This window comes from Sander vitreus, chromosome 2, assembly GCF_031162955.1.
Source record: "Sander vitreus isolate 19-12246 chromosome 2, sanVit1, whole genome shotgun sequence".
Lineage (NCBI taxonomy): Eukaryota > Metazoa > Chordata > Actinopteri > Perciformes > Percidae > Sander > Sander vitreus.
The window spans coordinates 5,633,684-5,658,138 of NC_135856.1; the positions used below are offsets into that span (position 1 = coordinate 5,633,684).

The 24,455-nt window shown below is 40.1% G+C and overlaps 1 protein-coding gene across 1 annotated transcript in view; it reads right to left on the reverse strand.

Annotated features, from left to right (window-relative positions):
• Nucleotides 1-383: 383 nt before the first annotated feature.
• The window catches only part of man2b1 (mannosidase, alpha, class 2B, member 1), a 29,635-nt gene continuing 5,563 nt past the window's right edge, over nt 384-24,455 (reverse strand). Inside the window, 20 exon segments of the mRNA XM_078274453.1 lie at nt 384-1,195; nt 4,156-4,258; nt 5,132-5,281; nt 6,429-6,653; nt 10,045-10,125; nt 10,335-10,422; nt 10,556-10,657; nt 11,785-11,903; nt 12,058-12,178; nt 12,349-12,446; nt 13,133-13,315; nt 13,949-14,065; nt 14,508-14,615; nt 14,899-15,008; nt 16,252-16,330; nt 17,997-18,117; nt 19,091-19,290; nt 20,745-20,890; nt 22,492-22,624; nt 23,719-23,912. Coding sequence (XP_078130579.1) covers nt 1,092-1,195; nt 4,156-4,258; nt 5,132-5,281; nt 6,429-6,653; nt 10,045-10,125; nt 10,335-10,422; nt 10,556-10,657; nt 11,785-11,903; nt 12,058-12,178; nt 12,349-12,446; nt 13,133-13,315; nt 13,949-14,065; nt 14,508-14,615; nt 14,899-15,008; nt 16,252-16,330; nt 17,997-18,117; nt 19,091-19,290; nt 20,745-20,890; nt 22,492-22,624; nt 23,719-23,912 — 2,582 coding nt within the window. The 3' untranslated portion in view covers nt 384-1,091.

Sequence of the window (24,455 nt, forward strand, 5' to 3'; positions counted from 1 at the left end):
TGGTGTCAGCAGGGAGCTCCGTCTTATCAAAGCTTAGACGTCTAAAACATAAGAAATTTAAGATTCGGTAGCTCGTCACAGACTTACTTTTTTCCATGCTGAGTTTAATGAATAGTTGAGAAGCTGTAAATCGACCAATTTAATTGGGTTTTTAACTATTTAGGATGCATTTAAATGTAACTTTAACTTGAAATGGCGGCAGCAAAATGTTGTCTCAAAACTTGTTCTTAATTGATGTAAATATATTCCCGTCGTGACTCCACAAAACACCGCAGGTAGCAATGATGGACGACTCAATTTAAAGAGCGTCTTCGGAGAGAAAACGGGCATCAGTGTGTCCGTGGATGCGTAGCTGTAACATTAACATGCAGGTCAACACAGAGTGGAAATAACAGACTTTATTATCAGCTGCTTGGCGATCAGTACAAAAATCATCTTCAAATTACACACACACACACACACACACACACACACACATCGACAGAAATACAAAAGGTTACACGTATTGCACACGTCAGGCAGTCAGTATAAGTTGGCGCCAGTTGAATTCGTAGACAGAAAAAGTAAGGATTTGTGTGATTGGAAGTGCGTGTGCTAAAAAATTCAGATAAATCTGTGAAAAAGTCAAGTTTTAGAGGGATTTAGTATCATTGGTGTGTCTGCAGTACTTCAAAAGGCAGCTTCAGCTAATTCTGTACATCCTGTATGCCTCAAAGGAGAAACATGTTCAGCCATTCACTGTCACTAAGTGGAAAATAATCATTTTTATTTTTATGGACAGCCATGAGGAAGAGAGAGAAGGCTTTTTATTATTATTTTTTTATTACAACCAATTCAAAATCACAGCTGTGTTTCCAAAAATATCTCAAGAGCTGTGTGTGTTTGCACTCTAAATCTTGTTATTTTTTTTGTGTAAACAGAAACCCTTTCCATCCTTTCTCAGATGTCCATAACATTTTCTAACTGGTGTAGAACTGTCCTCGCTTGATCCAGTCAAACACAGGGGAGAGGCCACAGGAACTTGGATTGATTGAAATTGCGTCGCTCAACTCATTTGCAACGTTCTGTAAAAGGTGAAGGCGTGTGATTGGCTATCTGAAGCTGACCCTGAGCAGGAAGGTTCGGATCTCCATCGGTCTTAAAGTCACCTCCCACACGGAGGGGTCCGGGAACGTCTTCAGCAGCGGCTTCTCGTCTGGAGAATAGATACAGCATTAAAAAAAATGCACAAAAACAGAATTTCTACAAATCTGGCATGCTGGAATTCTGGAATTATTGAATAGTGAAAAAACTGAAAAGAAGAAAGAAACCTGACTAAACTTCAGTTCCCAGATCAAATGTCACAACAAAGCCGCAGTAAAAGGACTCAAAGGTAGAAACTAGGGCTGCACCCTATTGCATTTCAGAGGTGGAAAGTAACAAAATACATTTACTCACGTTACTGTATTGAGTAGTTTTGTTGTGTATTTTGTATTTTATCAAGTAGTTTTTAAAATCGGTAATTTAAAATGTACTTGATTACGTTTTAAGTAAGTATTTTATTTCGCTACATTACAAATCCCATCCGTTACGGAGTAAAAAAAACAAAACTTTGACTTCTTTTACTTAAAGTACATTTTAAATGAACTATTTATTACTTTTTTTCAGATAATTTCACAATTTGAGTAATATTTCATCAAAAGTATTGCTACTTTTACTTGAGTACAATACTTAAGTACTCTTTCCACCTCCATTTTTTCATCGTCATCGCGACATTAGCCTCGCTTTGCCCGACCCTCCTCCAAAGCGCTGAAGGAGGGTCTGGCTAGTCCACATAGTATTCGGGGATGGGAGGAAAACGGGCTCTAGTTTCTGTAAACCAATCAGAATCGTCATGGGCGGTGCTAAACTCAGAGCACAGAGCCGCTGCAAAATAGCAGTGCGAGAGAAAACTCAGATTGGACAGATCGTCTAGCTAGCTGTCTGGATTTACCCTGCAGAGATCTGAGGAGCAGTTAACCATAGTCCTCAGAAATCCACCCAATTTAAAATTCCAACACCTAGAAAGCGGAAGGAAAGCGGAAAATACATACATCCGGCGGCATTTCCTGCTGCACCGGAGCAATCCAGGAAGTGGAACGTCAAGGATATTGGCTCGATGGTGTTTTAAGCCCCCAACGTCGACTTCAAGACACCTAACCATTGCCTAACCCTAGTGCCTTCCATGCAGCGCTGCCTGGAAGACAACGTTGGGGGCTTAAAACACCAAACACCAGGATATAGACTATCGCGATATCAACTGGTGCAATAAACACATCGCGAAAGATGGTTGTTTTTTTTTGTGTTAGTTGAAAGAAAATATCAGCAGAAAACTGCACCTTCAAATGTAACTCAATGTTCTATTTGTTCAACAAAAGAATGTTGGTAAGGATTCTGTTTCATTTGTTTTAAATTCAACAAGCAATTTAAGCAGAATACTGAAAAGGGCAGAAGTGAGTACACTGTTTTTAAAAAAAAAAAAAATGTATTGCAAGTAATATCGTTATTTCATACTGCACATTTGTGTAGCCGTAGTAGAAACTTACCAATGGCAACAGGAAGCTGAAACTAATTAATTATACCTCTTACATATCCTCTCATAAAATGAGTCTTGTGAAGCCACTAAAACATCTCACAGTTTACTATTAAAGCTTTGAACCATAACAATGCATTAATGACTCATTATATTACACTGCCTGCCTAATTGGTCCCTGCAGGGTAATCGTCTTTATGGTTAAGTGGACTGAAATGGAGCGGTGATTACCACCCTCGTAGACTTAAAAAGCATCAGTGGATTTCGGAGTTCACCCTTCTCTTTTCAGTCTCCTGTTGAGACTGAACGTGACCCTCCAACACCAGCCAAGTGGTGCATCAGAGACTGGCAGCTAACCAGCGGCGGCATCCTGCCAGAGAGCTGACACACACAGACACACGCAAGACAAATTCCCCAACATTAGGCTGCCTGGTGTTTGTGTTTGCTGAGTGTCAACGGCTTATCGAGTACAGGTTCTCCTCTGGTCTCTTTCTCTTCTGTAACGGGAGGTTAAAGGTCGGGAAGAACTCGCTCAGTTAGTGGCAGGAGCATAGTCCATCTTTGAACAGGGAGTCACATGTACCTTATATATATTTTTATATATAGATATACTGTTCCATATCTATGAATGTACCTGTAAAGGTAATAGTTAAATATATATATTTTTTTTTAACCATTACTTTCTTTTTACTTTTTTTAATGATTAGTTTATTGGGCTTTTTTATGTCCTTTAATCAACAGGACAGCTTGAAGAGAGGATAGGGGAGAGAAAGGAGGGGACGACACACAGCAAAGGGCCGAGGGTCGGAATCGAACCCGGGCACTGCCAAGGACTCAGCCTTTTTTGTTGCCATTTTAGGCCTTTATTTTCATAAAACAGATGAAAGGGAAGAGAGAGGGGGGATGACATGCAGCTGTGTTGAGGAGTAAACCTCTATATATGGGCGCATGCTGGACCAAGGTGCCCTACTATGACTTTTTTCATATTCTAGTATTTAATAAAAATGATTTCTTTTGACATTTTTATGACTTTATCATGACATTTTTATGGTAAATGGGATACTATACTATGACTTCTAAAGTCACAAGCAGTCTTATCGAAGATTTAAATCGGGAACAATCTTTTATCACTTTTTTCGACATACTATGACATTTAAAAAAAATAGTTTTTCAACATACTATATTATGACTTTTAGACGTTTATTTCAATCTACTGTGCTATGAATCCACGTGCTCCAGATGGTGGCACGGTGGATCAGTTGTTAGCTGATTGTGTGGAGTTTGCATGTTCTTCCAGACTTTTTTCGACATACTATGACTTTTTTAATCAATATACTATACTGTGACCTTTTTATCACTTTTTTTCAACAAACTATACTATGACTTTTTTTCTGATATAGTGTACTATGACTTTTTAAAGTTTGAGTTAAGATTATTAATTTTATGACACCGACGGTCAATTCCAGCTTTGAGTACTTGACAGATGGCAGAATGACAGATTTGAATCTGGCATGATCTGCACTCATTACGCGCTCCTCCAGCCCAAATCTACTTCCAGCATGTTCAGAGCTGCCATAGTGAAGTTAATGACAGGTTTCCTGTACCTGTCTGTGGTGTCCAATGAAAACGAGTCATATCGTCTTTCCACTGATTGGCTGACAGGTTCAGTTCAGACACACCCAGCACCTCTAGAGTGGAAAACAGCTTCTACACAGACAGAAACCAAGATGGAATAAGGCGTTATGGCAAAGTATTAATGATACATACTTCATTATAGTTACTTTACTACTTTATTTTAAAGTTTTTTCACAGTAAATGGTCTGTTTATACAGTGGTATTGATCTTAATGCTTTAATTAAAAAAAGAGGAAAAATCCAACCTTTAAGGACACCAATTTTCTTTGTGAATGAATAATGTATCGTAAATAAATAAATGTTCTTCCTTAAAATACAGGGGGCATAAGTGAGTACATGCATCCTGATAAAGTTCCCTTGGTCTTTGGAATTAAAATAGCCCCACATCATCACATACCCTTCACCATACCTAGAGACTGGCATGGTTTTATTTCAGTTTTTATTTCTCTTTTTAGTCAACTCTAGCATGGGTTCATAAACTCATGAGCACCACTGTAATATGTCTACACAACACAAGGATAGGCATGGGCCGGTTTCAAGGTATACCACGGTTTGAAAAAGTCACAGTTCCAAAACCACAAAAGAATTCCATCATACCGTTCCTGCAGTAGGAGTGTGTTTTTTAATGAGTCTTCAAGGACAGAGAGTGCAGTTTAGAAAACCCTCTCCTTGCCAGTGTGCAGTGTGTTATAAAATAAAATACATTGTGTTCAATGGAAAACCCAGACATTTCAAAATACTACATTTTAAAGCTGTAACTGCAATACATGGTGTATACTGCAAATATACACCATGAAAACCGTGATATTTTTGCTGAAGGTTATCATACTGTCAGAATCCTATACAGGCCCATGGCAAAAAAACAATCCCAATTATTTTAAGTTTGAGAAATGTTTGGGTTTAATTAAACAGTTAAATGAGCTCTTTGTGTTATTGAATGTCTGACCTGCAGGTTGACGGTGACGGGCTGGGAGTTCACTTTGCTCTCCTGGCTCTGGAACTGATGCTCCAGTCTCAGCAGCACCGAGTCTTTGTCCCACTGAGTCAGTGTGAGCAGGTGGACCGCAGGGGGCAGCGCAGCCTGCAACCCAGAGAACTAGACACACACACACACACACACACACACACACACACACACGTTTATCGGTGTTTTTTTGCCCCCAACGACTCCTTCCAGGCAGCGCTGCCTGAAAGGCACTAGGATTAGGCACTGGTTAGGGTTAGGTGCCTTGAAGGCAGCGGTTGCAGCGCTGCCTGGAAGGAGCAGTTGGGGGCAAAAAACACCATCGAGCCACACAGACAGAGCAGGACCAATGACATGCTGGAACTCCAGTCACACAGGTCAGATGTACAGTTGGGTCATATGGAAAAAATTAATAAAAAAATCAAATATCACAATATTTTTGACCTGTAGAGGAATAGGGCCACGTGAAAAAATGTATTTGAGTTCTGAGTTTAAAGCCATGGTTTAAAGTCATTTTAAATGTGGGCTAGGCCTTTTTATGTGGAGTTTGCATGTTCTTCCAGACTTTCTTTGACATACTATACTATGACTTTTTTCATATTACTATACTATTATTTTTCATCACTTTTTTGACATACTATATATACTATGACTTTTTTATCACTTTTTTCAACATAAAAACTTTTTCCGACATGCTAAACTATGACTTTATTCAATATACTTGACTTTTTTAGACAAACTACACTATGACTTTTTAAAATTTAATTCACTATGACTTTTTTATGACTTTTTCAACATACTAAACTGACATTTTTTTAAAATATTTTTTCTCGAATATACTATATTATGACTTTAACTTTAATTTTTTCGACATACTATTATCACTTTTGTTGACAAACTGAACTATGACTTTTTATTGGCTATTTTCGACGTACCATATATACGTTGACTTTTTTTTTATCAGTCTTCGACATACTATACTGGGCAATATATCAATTTTATATCAATATCATGATATGAGACCAAATATCGTCTTAGGTTTTGGATATCGTAATATGGAATAAGTGTTGTCTTTTTCTGGTTTTAAAGGCTGCATTACAGTAAAGTGATGTCATTTTCTGAACTTACCAGACTGATGTAACTGTTCTATTATTTGCCTTCACCCACTTTATCCACATCACTGATGATTATTTATCAAAAATCTCATTGTGTAAATATTTTGTGAAAGTACCGATAGTCAACACTACAACAACTGATCCCACCGCTCTTCCGCATTCACCTCCAGCTGAGTGTTTGGGTGCAGATCTCCATCGGTGAAGGTCAGCAGCGGCTGCAGCACCACCTGTTGGGCCAGGGGGCGGTGTGAATCGGCTGCGCTGGGCGGACGGTCCAGGGAGAGCCGGAGGCAGCCTCGGACCACCAGCCCCTCGGGGAAAACGGCAGAGCTCTCGTTGAGCGGCTCGCCGACGCCGCGGACGTCATCGTACAACAGCCGGCGGTGGAGCTGAGGGGGGGAGAGGGAGAGAAACTCCGTCCGTATGTGTGCATCCAAATCTGTGTCTATGTATGTGTTTATGTGAGTGTAGGTAGGTAGATATGTACGGTACATGTATGTGTATGTAAAGCATCAAATAGTTTTGTATTTAACTAAAGGATAAAAATAGTAAAAGGGGGTAGGACCAGAAAAGTTTTAACTTCTTCCTACTCTTTTCTGAACATGGGAATTTCTTATTTGAATCACTTACAATCATTTTGGGAAGATTGTGCTGAGATGTACATGTTCTTATTTATCTGTTATTTAAATTGTGTGTATGTGTATATATATACATACATACACACATATATATTTAAAAATAAAATAAACTACAAAATAAACCAAACTACAAGCAGAGGTGGAAAGTAGTGAATTACAGTTACTCACGTTTCTGTAATTGAGTAGTTTTTTGTGTTCTTTTACTTTTTAAAGTAGTTTTTAAAATCTGTAATTTTACTTTTACTTAAGTACGTTTTCTTTGAAGTATTGTACTTTGCTACTTTTAAATCAATCTGTTACTGAGGTAAAATATATAAATAAAAAAGGTCTCTAACGTTGTTTTGCGCCATTGCTTTGGCAAAGCATCTCTCCACAAACTAAACCGATATGGCTGTGTGCCCATATCAAATCGATTACATTTAAAATATGTTTCGAATTGTTTGGCTACAGATCTTCTACAGATTGTAAACACATCTCTTCTCTCAGGTATCTTCCCACAGGCCCGGAAAATTGCAGTCATTAAGCCACTCTTAAAAATGAACAATCTAGACACGTCACTAATGAGCAACTATAGGCTGATATCAAACCTTCCATTTTTAAGTAAAATCATTGAAAAAACGGTTTCTCAACAACTCAACCTTTTCTTGTCACTAAACAACAGTTTTGATGCCTTCCAGTCGGGTTTTCGACCACACCACAGCACTGAGACAGCTCTTGTTAAAGTCTTTAATGACATCCACTTAAACACAGATAGTGGCAAAATTTCAGTCTTGGTATTACTTGATCTCAGTGCTGCATTTGATACGGTCGACCATGACATATTACTAGACCGATTGGAAAACTGGGTTGGCATTTCTGGCTCAGTACTAAAGTGGTTTGAGTCTTATTTAAAGAATAGGGACTACTTTGTGTCTATAGGTAATTATGCCTCTGAGGATACAAATATGACGTGCGGAGTTCCCCAAGTCTCCGTTCTGGGGCCTCTCCTGTTTAACATCTACATGTTTCCACTGGCTCAAATTATGGAAAACAATAAAATAAGTTACCATAGTTATGCAGATGACACACAAATTTATATAACCTTATCGCCAGGGGACTATAGTCCAATACAACAACTGACTAAGTGCATTGAACAAATTAACGACTGGATGTGCCAGAACTTTCTTAAATTAAATGATAAAAAAAACTGAGGTGGTTGTTTTTGGAGCAAAGGAGGAACGATTAAAAGTCAGCACTCAGCTTCAAACGACAATATTAAAAACAACAGACAAAGCCAGAAATCTTGGTGTAGTCATGGACTCAGACCTGAATTTTAACAGCCACATTAAGACAATTACAAAGTCAGCCTATTACCACCTTAAGAATATATCAAGGGTTAAAAGACTTATGTCTCAGCAGGATTTGGAAAATATCTGTCCATGCTTTTATCTTCAGTAGACTTGACTATTGTAACGGTGTCTTTACAGGTCTCCCTAAAAAATCAATCAGACAGCTGCAGCTGATTCAGAACTGGCTTCCAGTGCCTCAAAGAATTGATTTCAAAATACTTTTGATGGTTTATAAATCACTAAACGGTTTAGGGCCAAAATACATTTCTGATCTGCTACTACACTATGAACCACCCAGACCTCTCAGGTCGTCTGGGACAGGTCTGCTTGTTGTCCCCAGAGTCAGAACTAAACAGGGGGAAGCAGCGTTTAGTTTTTATGCTCCACATATCTGGAACAAACTCCCAGAAAACTGCAGGTCTGCTGCAACTCTCAGTTCTTTTAAATCAAGGCTGAAGACCTATCTTTTTGATGTTGCCTTTCTTTAAATAACTGTTTATTTCTTATACCGAAGCTGCATTGCTGACACTGTATAACAATCTATATAAGCATATAAAGAGAAATTCCTATTTTATCTTTATTTCTCTGATACAGGCATGACAATAGTTGACAGAAGAGACAGACGTTGGGCTGGTCAAAAAGTTAGTCGAAGTAACTAACTAATTTAGGCAGAAGGCCTAAAAAGAAAAAAATAGTCTATAAACACTCTGAGCGAGTTCTTGACTATTTAGAGACAGACTGCAGAAGAAATAAAATAGTTGAAGAACACGTTCTGGACTATTGATTGATTATTGTCTGCAGGGCTGTACCGGGTTTTTGCGGTGACGACCACATCGAAAAAGATAAGAGTATACTCAAGAAAAGCTTCTGTAAATATGGGGGAATGAAACCTCAAAGCCATGCGAAGCATCTGGACCCATAGTGGGTGAGATGGTTAGAAGATATGGACCGGATTGCATGAGATGTCTGCCATATTGGTCAAAAAGATTTGGCTTTCCACAAAATGGATCACTGAGTCCAGGAACGTTAAGATTGAATTTATGATTACGAGTGACATTCTCTCGCAGAAACGGACATATCTCTGATTGTTTCTCTAATGCAGACATGGCAATAGAGTGACAGAAGAGACAGACGTTGGGCTGGTCAAAAAGTTAGTCGAAGTAACTAACTAATTTAGGCAGAAGGCCTAAAAAGAAAAAAATAGTCTATAAACACTCTGAGCGAGTTCTTGACTATTTAGAGACAGACTGCAGAAGAAATAAAATAGTTGAAGAACACGTTCTGGACTATTGATTGATTATTGTCTGCAGGGCTGTACCGGGTTTTACAAGGTTTGCCGAAGAAAAGAACTAAGCTTTGCGGTGACGACCACATCGAAAAAGATAAGAGTATACTCAAGAAAAGCTTCTGTAAATATGGGGAATGAAACCTCAAAGCCATGCAACGCATCTGGACCCATAATGGGTGAGATGGTTAGAAGATATGGACCGGACTGCTTGAGATATCTGTCATATTGGTCAAAAGGCTTTGGCTTTCCAAAAAATGTATCACTGAGTCCTGGATTTTATCTGCTTTTATATATTTAACTGTTTTAACTGCTCTTTAATGTTTAATTTCTTATACTGCACTGTAATTTATTTTTTTTGTCTCGTATTTTATCTGTTTTTAATTTTTTAATCTGTTTTCATGTAAAGCACTTTGAATTGTCCTGTTGCTGAAATGTGCTATACAAATAAAGCTGCCTTGCCTTGCCTAAAATTAGTATAAACAAGATATTAAAATAAGTATAAAATATGCATGCATGCGTGTCTCACCATGATCTCCAGAGAGCCGTTCTGGAGGCTGCCTCCTCCTTGAGAGCGATCCGTGACCACAGTGAGTTGGTCCACATCATCCTGAAAACAAACACGCACACAGTGAAAAAATTGTAAAGTAAGGAGTAAGAATATTAAATAAACAGATGAACCTAAAAAAAAAAAAAAGTCAATTATTTAGAGAGAGGGGAAAAACATTATACCTTGAACAAGAATTAATTGTTAAGATTTCATCTGGACTATTTATTTCATTAAAAAAAATAGTTTGTAACACTCACACACACACACACCTTGATGAAAGCACGGGAGTTGATGGGGTAATAATTTCCAGCAATGGGCTCCGACTGAAAAAGGTTCCAGGTGGGCCGGAAATCTTTCCTTTAAAACAAAACAACAGAGACACACAGCTATCTGAGCTTCCTTTCTCACGCAATCTGTCAATCACTTAGTTAACTTAGTTGCAATGTATTTTCAACTTAAAAAAAAAAAAAAAAAAATCTATTTAGCTTACTTTCTCTGTAGCATCTCTCTACCGTTGGAATCGGTGTAGAAATATTCTGAGGTTTTAATGCTGGTGTCCAGACGAGTGATCACCTCCTTCCCCAGGTCGTCACTAATGGATAAAGAGAGGGAGAGGGAGATGAAGCGATGCAGTCGGGCTGTGATTCTGCACTTAAAGTATTGGGTTTGGTTATAATAATTGAAGTCAAAATCCCTAAAAAAAAAGGAACCTATAAAGACATTTATATGCTGCAACTTCTATTGACATGTATATATACATATACATATATACATGACATATACGCAGATTATCCACATATAAGCACATGTTAAAGGGTAACTACCGTCTTTTTCCAACCTGGACCCTGTTTTCCTATGTGTTTGTGTCTAAGTGACTGATTGGAACAACAATCTTTGACATTGTTCCAGTATTAAGCGAGATCTCTGCAGTCAGCAGCGGCAAAACAAGCTACAATCTAAGTTAAAAGGGCAATTGTCCAGCTTGTATTTACCTTCACAAAGTGCTCGTTTTGCCACTGACAGGCTCAGATTAATATTCTAAGTGTCTGACAACATTATGGAAAGGATTTCTAAGGAGATCGCCCTTTCTGTTAAAGAGTAAGATCCTTTTTTTAAACATAAAAACATCTGCGAAATTGAGTTCGCTAAACCCACCAGACTCCATGTAAATAAACAGTAATTTTAGCATCATAAAATACACTTCATTCAAAGTCGACAGATACAAAATTCATCCAAAACCATCACAACTCTAGTTTTGGTTGAAATAAACACATAGTTTACCGATTTACATGTGAAAATATGTTTGCTCTATACACGCTGAAAGTATTGCTTTTTTAAATGGAGTCTGGTGGGTTTAGCGCTACCGACTTTAAAGCTGTTTCTGGTTAAACAGAAAGGTCTCTAAGAGGTTTTAAAGGTCTATCTCTGAAGGGATCCTTTCCATAATGTTGTCAGACACTTAGAATATTAATCTGAGCCTGTCAGTGGCAAAACAAGCACTTTTGTGAAGGTAATACAAGCTGGACAATTGCTCTATTAACTTAGATTGTAGCTTGTTTCACCGTTGCTGACTGCAGCGATCTAACTTAATACTGGACCAATGTCAGAGATTGTTGTTCCCATCAGTCACGTAGACACAAAAACAGGAAAATAGGGTCCAGGTTGAAAAAAAAAAACGGTAGTTACCCCTTAAGCGGTATGTGTTAAACACACACTCACTCGATGGGCAGCGGTCCGATGGTCCACTCCAGCTCCAGAGCTCTGCTGTCGCCGTAGAGACGGACCACCTGAGACACCCATGGAGCAAACCACTGCCTCACCTCCTGCACCACGGGGGTCTGGAGGGGAGATGGATACAATATGAATGAATACCGGTAATCATTATATATTAACGCTGTTTTAATTATTTTATAATCAAACAAAACTGCTTAGTAAGAGTATGTAAAAAAAAAAAAAAACAATGCCGTAGCTGCTACGCTGCTGGCTCTCTACCTGAATGCTCTCCGTCTTGGCCGTCTTACTGATGATGAAAGGCGTGGAGGAGTTGGGTCTGAAGATGTAGGCCCCTGAAGGCTGGTTACTCTTTTTGTTGTTTCCGTCACTGGCGTTATACCTGGGACATGCAACATACACACACATAAAAAAAAAATCCATGCAACAATAAGAAGGGATCATAAGTTGGCTGTCTTTGGGGAGGGAAAAAAAAAAACGTTACACAAAATCATCAAGGTGTCTTAGCTCAAGTTCAAACACAGTGTGTGTTTCTATCAGAGAGACACTAACCAGTAGAAATTCTGTGTCAGTTTGATGGTCTGTTTGGTCTCCAGGTTGCTGAGGCTGCTCAAAAGGCCAGTGTCGGGGTCAAAGGTCACTCGTAGGAACTGGAGCACGTGGAGACACAAATACTCCGTTTTCAAAAGAAAATACAAATGTACTATGTCATGCATATAAGGCTTAGAAAATACATACAGGTGTAATTTACATCTCTTCTAATTTACATCCTTCTCTAAAGGCAATTCATCAATGCAATCATTTCTAATGCAGCTCCATTCTGTAAAAAGGCAAAATGTAATTTGTATTAAACTTGTCTCTGTTATCCACTTTGTAGTCTGGATTGATGACGGTTCATTTAATGGATAATCCCCAGAACATTTGGCGCCGCCGGTTTCGGGACACTTACTTACAATTACTTAAAATTCCTTAGCCTGGATGCCAGCCGAACTTATTAACCAACTAACTAATTAATTTTAAAAGAGGAACAGAGAACCGCGATCAAGGCATTTGTCGATCGGAAAGATGTTTTTGCTTGCTCTGATTGGTTGTAGGTCTATTCAATTGAGTGCAGAGGCATTTTCTTTCCTGGTTTGGTTGAAACACGCCCCATAATCACAGCCCAGTGGAGCTCATATTATAGTACTCATATTCTGACTAGAATCTGAGTATGACGACGTCAGGCTAAGAATTCCTCATAAGGGCGACAGAAACTACGTACTGTAGCTTTAAGCATTATGTACTGAAATCCCATGGTGCAGCACAAAGCAAGTGTGTGATAACGCTATAGTAAGACCTTGTTCTGGATGGCTGTGGGCGTGCGGTGCTGTGTGGAGGCCGGTGGAGGCCCGTCCTGCAGCAGGGACACGGAGTAGGTGGTGAAGCCCAGAGGAGGAGCCTGCACCTGGAACAGCAGCTCGTTGACAGCGAAGCCTCGGTTCCTCCTCACGTCCCGGGTGGACGTGGACACTGGAACCACCTGGAACAGAAACGCAGAGACACTGTGATAAAAGTCCTGCAAAATGCTTTAAAGTCTTAAAACAAAGGAAACACACACCACGACTGCTGGGTTAAGATTATTTTATGAAATCCTGTCAGCCCTAATATTAATAATGATTATTACTGATGAGGATTTTCATTTTAAGAAATGATCATACTGCATTTTTGGAATCTTACAGTATGACATTTTATTAAATTTCAACTATAGCAACCATTCCAAAAAAATGACATGTCTCAATGTTGCCAGGCAGATGATATCATTACTAATTGAAAAAGTTCATTAGAGTTTAAAACTATTATAGATACAAATAAACTATGACCACAGAAAACTTCTACCTGCAAGTAATTATTATCCCAAGCTTAACAAAAACAATTTCCATATAAAAAGTGTATTTCCTTAAAATGTGTATAAAAAAACAATTAAATTGCCATAAAAGCTGAATAATCTAAAGTCTAAAATAAAAAGTCTAAAATAAAAGAGTCTTTGCAGATTGGAGTGCAAATCAGTATCGTCTCTCCATCGTGTGCCTGACATCTACAAAGCTTCACCCACACACACACACACACACACACACACACACACACACACACACACACACACACACACACACACCTGGCAGTCTACAGATTTGCCTTCAGCATCTGATACGATGTATGAGGTTCCATTCACCGGCAGCCTGACCGGCCACGTGACGGGGCGAGCGAGAGGATTGTACACATTGACTGAGAACTGAGAGAGAGAGAGAGAGAGAGAGAGAGAGAGAGGACGTTGAGCAATAACAGTACTGATAAATATATTGATTTTAATATTAATATGTTTATATTTTGTGTAATGTAGTTTATATTTACACAAGATATAATTCTTTTTAATTTTAAATGTTTATTTACAAACCTATCTTGGAAGATTCAGAAAAAGAATGTTCTGTACATCTGTCTGTTTGCATGGACTCCATGACTGTGTGTATGTATACTGTATACATACGTGTGCCCTTATGTCGCATTGTAAAAAATGAAACAGACATTGTGCGGCCCAGTTGAACGGTTATGTTAGGGCTAGGTTTTGAAAGTTAGAGGTAGTTCTTTGGGGAATTCATCTAGTAGTAAAAGTCAATAGTGGGATCCCCACAATAATAGCAAGCGAAGCGAATGTGTGTGTGTGTGTTGTGTGCAACCTTTTTGCTGGACTCTGTGAGAGGACACACACTGATGTTGAGGTTGTCACAGTAGATTCGCTTAGCAGACGAGCCACTCAGAGCAGTCAGACTGTTACTGACCAAAACCTGAGAGAGAAATGAAAGAAATTAAAGTCATAAAAAAAAAAAAGCCGGTGCGTTATGTCGTCCACAATCATATCGAAAACAGACAAAAACAATGGACATAAAAAGGACACAACAGCTAAACAATTGGCTCGGCAGAAAGTTACATTCCAGTTGGGTTGATAAGTCCCATAATACACACTTCAGCGGATCCAAATGAACAGTTTTTTAGTGAAAAATGCTTTCTAACAAACCTACAAGATTACAGTATGTTGAGCAATGTGATGCCGCGTGGAACTTGAAATACCTGACAATGTTGCCAGCCATTAGCTAGCCTCCGGGCGTAGTCGTTGGCTACGTGTTGCTTCTCTGTGCCTGACACCGCGTCATGGTGCTGAGCCACCGCCATGGCTTTCTCTGACAATGAAAGCACAAACAAGTAGCTGTCAGTCAGTCCTGTTTGCTCTCCTGTCACATATATTAATTAACACCATGGTGACAGTTATCTTGAGAAAGCCTGGGAGAAGAGGAAAAAAACTCTTTACCGAGATGATCCGTAGATGAGGATTTGTTGTTTGTATATACTATGTGTGTGTTTGTGTGTGTGTGTATGTACAGTTTACAGTATGTGTGTATTTGTATGTATATATATATATATATGTATATATACACTTGTATTCATGTATTTCTCCGAATGATTTGTATATGCGACCGGAAGACATTTGCTAAATAAGTTTGTGGTGTCCTTGTAATCCCATGTGGGATGGGCCAAATGTTTGGCATGACCCAGAAATAAAATTAAACTTAAACTATAAAAATATTACTTGCGATAAATAAATAGATATTAAAGTGTACTAAGTTCTGCATTTCGGTATTCTGCTAAAATACAACAAATTGCTTGTTGAATTTAAAACAAATGAAAGAAAATCATTTCCAACACTCTTTTATTGAACATTAAAGCTTTAGTGATTAACTTTTTGATATTAATGAACGTGTTACATTCAAGCCATTGCCAAATGAGTTGCTACAAAGCTAATTAAGACTACAAGCGGCACACAACTCTCTCTGTATTTCTCAGTATGGCTATGTTCAGAAGATTGTGGCGTCCGGAGACTTTCCTGCGCAGAAACTGTGAAGATAATTACCTCTTCTGAAGAGTCCATCATGTTTTTTTAATACCGCGTGTCCTCCTTGGCTACTAGCAACTGCGTGGAGGAGGGGTGGTGAGGGTGGTACACGATCACAGAAGGCTTGTATCATGTGGACGCGCCGACAGTTTTGTTGTCATTTTTTGGAATTCCTCATGGGGGCGGCAGAAACTACGCACTACAGCTTTAAATCAAATATAAAAGGTACCACTAAAAAATGAAAGACAGCACTTTTCTACTGATATTTTCTTTCAACTAACACAAAAAAATCTCTGAGTGTCTTTCGCGATATGTCGCAGCTTTTCGCGATGTGTTCATTGCGCCAGTTGATATCGCGAGGACGATAACAAAAACAATATATTGTGCAGCCCTAACAATTATGACAGGACAGGATATATGTGGTGATCTTCCTACCAGGTATAAAATGTGACCACTAGATGGAAACCCTCCCCACTAGTCACATGCCTTCAATGATGTATTACAGAGAAAAAGTAATAAAAACAAAATCTCACTCATGGTATGGCTTTCGCCATTCCCGAAGGGCCCCTTCCTGGAGACCGGACCGCCAAGTATCTCCAGCTGGTTACACGTCTGTAAAAATAACAAAACAAAACGACAGAGTTACAACAGTACGCAGACCTCCGCACCAGAGTACAGATGGAGTCATAGAACATTTAGTACAGACACTCATGCTCCCAGAGGATGAACCCTATTGGCTTTGGTAACCTGCTGAGTAAACAATGTGAGACTTCAACTTTCATTGTGAAGAATGCCATTGGTAATTTGGCCCTAAATACAAGTGAATCCATGTTTGGAACCACATACTACCTGTATGGAATGTAACGATTATGGCCGGGACGAATATGCTTTTGTCCCTATTCGGTTCTTTCACGATACATGGGTGCCGATTCAATTTGTATTGCGATTTTGATTCATCGTGATTCTAGAAGTATTGTGATTCCAAAGTATTGAGTATTGCAAATTTTCTTTTCCTCCTTTGCATTTTCTGCATTTTCTGCTTTCGGTCTGTTTTGTTGGAAACAGATACGATGTAGTCGGCAGTACAGTATAAACACAAAATATTTAGGTGAATCATTGGTCAAATAAATTAATAAATAAAATTGATTCTGGGGAAAAGAATTTATTTTAAAAATTGTCTAAAAAAAAACCCCACAATAAGTCCGTAAATCAAATGTATTCCCCCCCCCCCCACGCCTAGTAACAATGCATGGTGAATCGGTTAAAAGTCGATAGATAAGACTTTATTGTCCACCTTGGTGGAAATTTGTCTTTGGCCAAAATATTAAAACACAACCATGACATTGGATGTTATCAAACATTAAACATACAGCACACTAATACTACACACCATTAAACATAAAACGACAATTGTGCAATGGGCAGAAACAACAGCAGGCGGAGAGGAGGTACGATACAGCCTACAAAAGAACATTTTAAAAATATATCTTGTATTTTATAGTGCAGTCATTTTGCATTCAGTGCCTCTACGGCATGGGGAACGAAAGGACCTCTTATAAATATTCCAGGCTCGCCCTCGGGACCCTGAATCGACGGACAGATGGGAGCAACCCAAACTCTGAGTTTAGTGGGTGTGAGGCATCCACAGATATTGTTCTGGCCTTCCTGAGTACCGCACTGTCAAATAGATCATTGAGCTGCTTTTGTGGCCTGCCAATCACCTTCCCTGCTATTTTAACAATTTTGGAAAGCTTGTTTTTGTCATAAATCTTTGATTTGATATAAAAGTGTCCATATAAAAAAATAAATCACGAGACAATTTTGAAACGGCCTAAGGTGTAATCTGCTCTCTTATTGTTTGACTTCAGATGTCACTACATCTTCTTAGTATATTCATTTATTATTGAACTTTTATTATTTAAAATAAAATACAATTTCGGTTGCACTTTTGATAAGAGGACACATCGTCCATTTGCCATTTGGCAGCTCATTCTGTTAAAAATTGGCCTTTAAACCTGCCTGAGAGTTGTATTCTGCATTTTCATTTTCCAGTTTGTTACTTGTTTTAAATGTTCGTTTTGTTACTCCTGTGTTTATAATCTGTCCTAAATCATGTAAATGTCCAGCACTTTGGTCAATCTGGTTGTTTTAAATGTGCTTTACAAATAAAGTTGGATTGGATTGGAAAACAGTCGTGAGAAAATAAAAAAAAGTATCGTGAACTTCAAATCTGGAATCGTATCGCATCGTGGAGTTGAGAGTATTGTTAAATCCCTACCTGCAGGTTGCTGTTGCTGATCCTCTCGTAACGCTTCAGCGCTGGCCGGCTGGTGAAGTAGCCGGTCCAGAAATCGTGAGCGTCGTCGGCATAGGGGAAGAAATCATCTGTCTTCAAAGCCCTGGGTTGAAAAGAGGATGAAATTGCTGCAGAAATACACAAGATCGCTAGCCTGGGAAAACCCTGACGGACTTCCGGCAAATTTGAGATTTGCTCTGCATGTCAGTCTGGCCAAGAGTCCATTTCCAATTTTTACAAATCAAGGCACCAATCACAACCGTTGAGGCGGGCTTTACACAATGACGATAGCACAGCGACGGCGAGCAGCTTTTTGTTTACATTCAACATGACGGCGACCGAAGCGCAGCAACCCGTTGATGCCGCTGTCGCTGCTACGTCACCCGGATCGTTGGTCTGATTGGTTGAAGGACTATCCAATTGCGCCCAGAGGCATTTGAGCGTGTCCGTTGGTGACGCCCCTTTGGAAATGAGCTGTTAATGAACCTTCCCCAGACCCTTCTCAGTTACAACTGAAAAGGGTCTGGTTTCAACCAGGCTACAAGATCGCTCTTTATTCTGTCATTATGGTTATAGTCTATATCGACGACGTTTCATTTCGGGGATTGTTCAGGTGCCGCCGGAAAATTCCGCTGGATGTCCCTCATTTTCGGCCAGATGTCCGTCACCTTCCGCTTTCTGTGTGTTGTAATTTTAAACTCTGGTGGATTTATGAGGACTATGGTTAACTGCTCCTCAGATCTCTGCAGGGTAAATCCAGACAGCTAGCTAGACTATCTGTCCAATCTGAGTTTTCTCTCGCACGACTAAAACTACTTTTGAACGTACACGTTCCACCAAAACAAGTTCCTTCCAGAGCCTATTTTGCTGGGACCTAGTTCTGCCCAAGACGATTGTGATTGGTTTAAAGAAATGCCAATAAACCAGAGCACGTTTTTCTCCCATCCCGGAATGCTATGTGGACTAGTCAGACCTTCCTCCGCAGCGCTGTGGAGGAAGGTCTGGCAATGCGAGACTATTATGGGTTTAATTCTGGCATTATCACTCCAACAAAACTTATTTAAAGTTGACACTACCAGGTGAGGTTAGCGCGGTGCAGCTCCTGGAGGTAACAGGACGGGGTAGAGTAGAGCAAGTTGACTTTGCTGCCATTGGCCTGCTGGCTGTTGACATAGCGGATTAGCTTGTCCAGGTTCTTGTACCACAGGTTGGCGTTCTCATACTGGAAGTCGGAGCCCATGGTCATGATAATGTGGTTGGTCTTATACACCTTAGCCTGAGAGAGAAAAATAAGAGGAGAATTAATGGTTTCAAAGAGGCAACAAACACATGAGAATGATGTTATGAGTATTTTTAGCGTGCGCCCCATGTTTAACCCTTGTGTTGTCGTCGGGTCAAATTTTACCCGTTTTTCAAAATGTCTGTATCAGAAATATGGGTTTCCTATTAACTACCTAATTTTAATTACCCAAAAATAACATGGATGATTCCACACCTCGCGCTTCGCAAATACAACAAAAGGTAGGATCTCTATTTTCATTGACTTTTCTAAAAAAAAAAAATTGCATTAAATAAAAAAAAATAAAAAAGTTTCAATACCAGACTGAACGTTGACATATACCCTTCTGTGATTATCCTTCATTTAATATGAGTCTAAATAATTCATAATTTCTGCTTTTTTAACTCAAGAATTAGGTATAATTTCCTATAAATGTGGTTTATTGACCATGAATTCCAAAAATGTAGTAAATGTAAAACTGATAATAAGTTGGTGTTAGTGATGTTTATACATGGTAGCGAAAAGAAGCGTTAAACATCAAAAAAAGGGCCAAAAGTGTCAATAAAAGAGACGAAAACGTCAGAACAAGTGTTGATTTTCAGGACGACAAGTACATGGTCGAATGGAAGACAACACAAGCGATAAAGGCTCAGTATTGTCCGGTCAATAAAGGCCTAATTACTTTTTTTGTCAAATGAAATGTCGATACTCTCTCGTCTCCACAATACCTTGATGTAAACTTTAATCGTTACTTTTTAGGTTCTTTTTTGGTGAACTTTGAACGCTTGACCGTGAGAGAGGACCCAGCATCCTTTCCTCACACAGAGTCTTACTAAAATAAGCAAAACGGCTTATCTTGTTTGAGTGCACTCTTTCTATGTGGTAAATGTCTGTATCCTCCCTGCTGGTCATCGGCTCAGGCCCTTTCCAACCCTCGTTTCGGACGCCACTTTGTTGTGGATTTGCTTAGGCAGGGAGACCGGAAGATTCTTTGATTCAACAAATCGGCCTAAGAAAATCCACAACAGCATCTTCTAACATGCTGACGTCTGCTGACAGTCCTTGTGTCATTGTATTTATTGGCGTTAGGTTGTTAGCTTGTACTTCAAGAATTAACATTTCTTTTCAAATTACACACATAATTGTGTAGAGTGAGCTTGTCCTATGTTATGTTATATGTTTTGGCTTCAAGTTGTTAATTGATGTAGCTTGTAATAAAAAAATAACTTGTAAAAAAACAAAACCAATAATAATTATAACATTTCTTTTCAAATGATTTGTTTAAGTAAACATAATTGTGTACAGTGAGCTTGTCATTAGTGATCATATCCTTTACACACTCACCTGCGAGATATGGTGTGTTTATGTTTAGGTGGGTATATTTGTGTGTGTGTGTGTGTGTGTGTGTGTGTGTGTGTGTGTGTGTGTGTGTGTGTGTGTGTGTGTATTACCTGACTGTTGGCGATGGTGAGGAAGCGCTTCACCACATCATCGACATTATAGTCTTCCAGGTCAGGGTCGTCTCTGATTGGTGGATCGTCACAGGACTGGTCCCAGCAGAAGCCCTCGGGAGGGTTGTACCCGTTGGGAAGGATCCCTAACGGGTGGGGGGCAAAGGTTAAATGGTCGGCTCAAACTAATGACAAAAAAAACACACTGAGTCATGCACCCCAAATAAAATATGAAAAAACATTTATTTTTATACCTTGAGTGAACTGACCCTTTAAAGAGCCCCTATTTGGCTTTTACCCATCTTTTAGTGTGTTACATAGGTTTCTTTTGTGTATGTAATAGATGTATAAAGAATCAAAAAACACATTTCACTTTAATTTTTCTGAACTGCCTAAAAACAGCCTCGCCCACATTCCTGTTTGAAATTCCTCAATTTGTGATGTCACTGATTGGGAAAGCCAGCCCAGTTTTTCATAGGTGCTGCCCATAGGTGCTGCCTGAGCAAGCACAGTCTAGTGGCTTGTTTGAATGTGGTTGACCAATCACAACAGAGTGAGCCAGCTGAGCAATCAGAGCAGACTGTTTTTTGGGAATGCGGGCCAAGAGCTCAGACAGAGCGCTTCAGGTGGAGGCGCTGCAGCAGTGGTCAGTATGACAAACAGAATATGTTTTTGGAACATTAAAGCATGTAAACCTATTCTAGTAGACCCCAAGAGTACACATATGACACTGAAAAGTGTTGTCGAATTTCCAGCTTATGAACTCAAGCTAATGTAAGTTGAGACAATGGTACCCACGTGTCATTCAGGTCAGTGTCCAACATAACCTCATAACCTTTTTAGGCAAAGGAATAATTCAACTTTGTGCCTCCATAGATGATGGGAGACGTAGCAGCTGTATAATAAGACAGTGCTGCCTCACCCATTTTGTCTGTGTTGAGATTAATGGGCGACGGCAATATCTTTGTTTACCTTAAGCCTACTACACACCGAGCCGATAATCGGCCGTCGGACAGTCTGGCGAGGTCAGTGACTCGAGTCTGTTCGGTGTGTTCCGTGCCGTCGTCCGTCCGAAGGGCCGTTGGCCTTCATTTTGGCCGATTTGACATGTATAAATCGGCGGAGCGGGCACTGCTGGCAGTCGGACTCAAATGACCAATCTGATTGGTAGAGTGCTAACACGGAAATGGCGAGCGGAATAAGCGTGACTAGAGTCTCTCAAAATCTGACGAAAATCTTTTAAACTGACCTTTGTTGAACTGAAATGAAGACAGATTCAGCAACTGCATGGCCTATTTCTCACATGTTTTCAGAACTATTTTAGTAAAATACGAGATCGTATTCTGAACAAGCCGCCATGACAGTCTGTCTTTGAGAAGAAGCCACCAGGAGAAACCAGACCTACGTGACACGTCCGTCCAATCAGCTGCCGGTTTTCATTTTTGGGCGACATTACAGATGAGCGCCGCCTGCTGTTATGGAGACGTATTACGTCTCGTCGCTTTGGTGTGTTCCGAGGCACTTTTTTGACAAACGCGGGTAGACTGATCAGTCCAACTGCCTTTTCTGCCGAGGGTCGGCTGTCTGGTCTCTGTGTCTGGGCCTTTTAAGGTTCAGCTAAACTTAACGCCTCCAACAGAAGTTTAAATACTCCTTCAGGAAGACAGGAACTTTAGAGAGTTGGGACGGCAAGACACAATAACACATTGTGGTTAAAATGTACTGCTGCCTGCGAGAGTTTTGTTACCGGTGAAGAGGTCAGCCATGGGGGGTGTGAGGCTGTCGGAGGCCCTCCACAGAAGCTCCTGCTCCCTCGTCGCCATCCTGCGAGCCCGGTCCTGGTAGTCCAGACGACCAAAGAAGAAGCCGTCGTACCCCATCTGGAACAACACACGCAGGAAACAGTTGGTCTAAAGCTCAGGGGCAAATATTGGCTTGTCATGGATTATCAGCATAGGTCTTAAAGGAATTGTTTCAAATTGTGGGAAATAAGCTTAATTGTTTCCTTGCTTGAGAGTTAAATGAGAAGAAATTCAGAAGATATGAAGCTACAGACAGCAGCTGGTTAGCTTAGCGTAGCTCAGCATAAAAACGTCAAGAGGGGCAAGGGGAAAGAGCTAGCCTAGCTCTGTCTGAAGGCAACAAAAGCCGCCTATCAGCACCTTAAAGGTGCTCTAAGCGATGTTGGGTGATGTCACTTCTTGTTGATTTTCGAAGTATTGTCAAACAAAACGGAAGCTAGCTCGCCCCTCCCTCCTCATCCCGTCCCCTCCCCCTCCCTTCCGCGCACTTCCCCCAACCCCCAAATCCTTCTTGTCAGTTATTGGCTGGAACACTGGAGACTGTTTGTTATGTTTGGTGGTGCAGGTTGGCACAGTTTGTTTTTGTTGCCGTTTGTGGAACCTGGGCTGTCTACAGAGACCGCGTTTTTTTACAGTGTGTTCAGGGGACAGGCAGCTAGCGTATAGTGAGGAGATGTTTGCTGTATGTGACAAGAAATGCTCTAGCCTAAAAAACGCGTGACATCGCTTAGAGCACCTTTAAAAGCTCACTAATTCACACAATACATTTTGTTTAAACTGTGTTCAGTGTTCCTGAAGACTCCGTTGGTTGCAAGGCAAGCCCACAGGACTCTAGGAAGTTACTGCACCCAGCCAAGAAATGGTCCAGCACATTACGCTCCCCCCCCCCCCAAAAAAAAACCAACTTACTAAACAAACAACAAAACAAAATAAACTAACACGTTTTTTCTTCCTGCTCTTTTTCGTGCATGTAAATCAAGGACATTCGCTAATTAAATTATGTTATCTCTTTCTCTTGTTTAACCTTCAAAACCTCTTTTTTATGTTGAATTTTACATGCTCGAAATAAATAAACAAATAAATACAAATACTTAAAAAACTTCTAATCTAACTCTTGCCGAGAGTGACGTGTATTTCGTGAAATGTCAAACCATTCCTTTAAGATGAACTACCTGCGCAAACATGGAGGCGTGTTCGCGGGCGTGGCCAAAGGGGTCGATGTGCCAGGCGACACGGGGGCGACCACAAGGCCCAAAAGTCTCGTTGAGGAACCTCAGGCCCATGGTCATCTGGTCGATGACGGCGCTGTAGTGGGTGGTGGCCTCGTCACTCATGCACCAGCCGCCGTTCACAAACTCCAGACGGCCTGGAGGAAGGGCGGGGGGGGGAAAGCAGCATGAGGTTATGAAACCCTTCCAGTGGAAATGTAAATATACAGTAGGGCTGGTTTAAAAAAAATACATTTATTTTCCGATTTAAATCGATTTTCATTTGAAAGATGCAATATCGATTCATAACATCCAAGAATCGATCTCTGTCTGTATCATGTGAAACTATAAGACCTAAGGAGTCCATTGGTACCAACTATGCCATGCTATCGTAGCTGGTTGGGAAACGGGTTAAAGTGCTCATATTATGCTCATTTTCAGGTTCATAATTGTATTTAGAGGTTGTACCAGAATAGGTTTATGTAGTTTAATTTTCAAAAAACACCATATTTTTGCTGTACTGCACATTGCTGCAGCTCCTCTTTTCACCCTGTGTGTTGAGCTCTCTGTTTTAGCTACAGAGTGAGGCATCACACTTCTGTTCCATCTTTGTTGGGAGTCGCACATGCGCAGTAGCTAGGTAAGTACTGCTAGCTAGTCAGTTGCAGAGTATGAAGGAGTGCCATGCTAGCAGCTAGGCG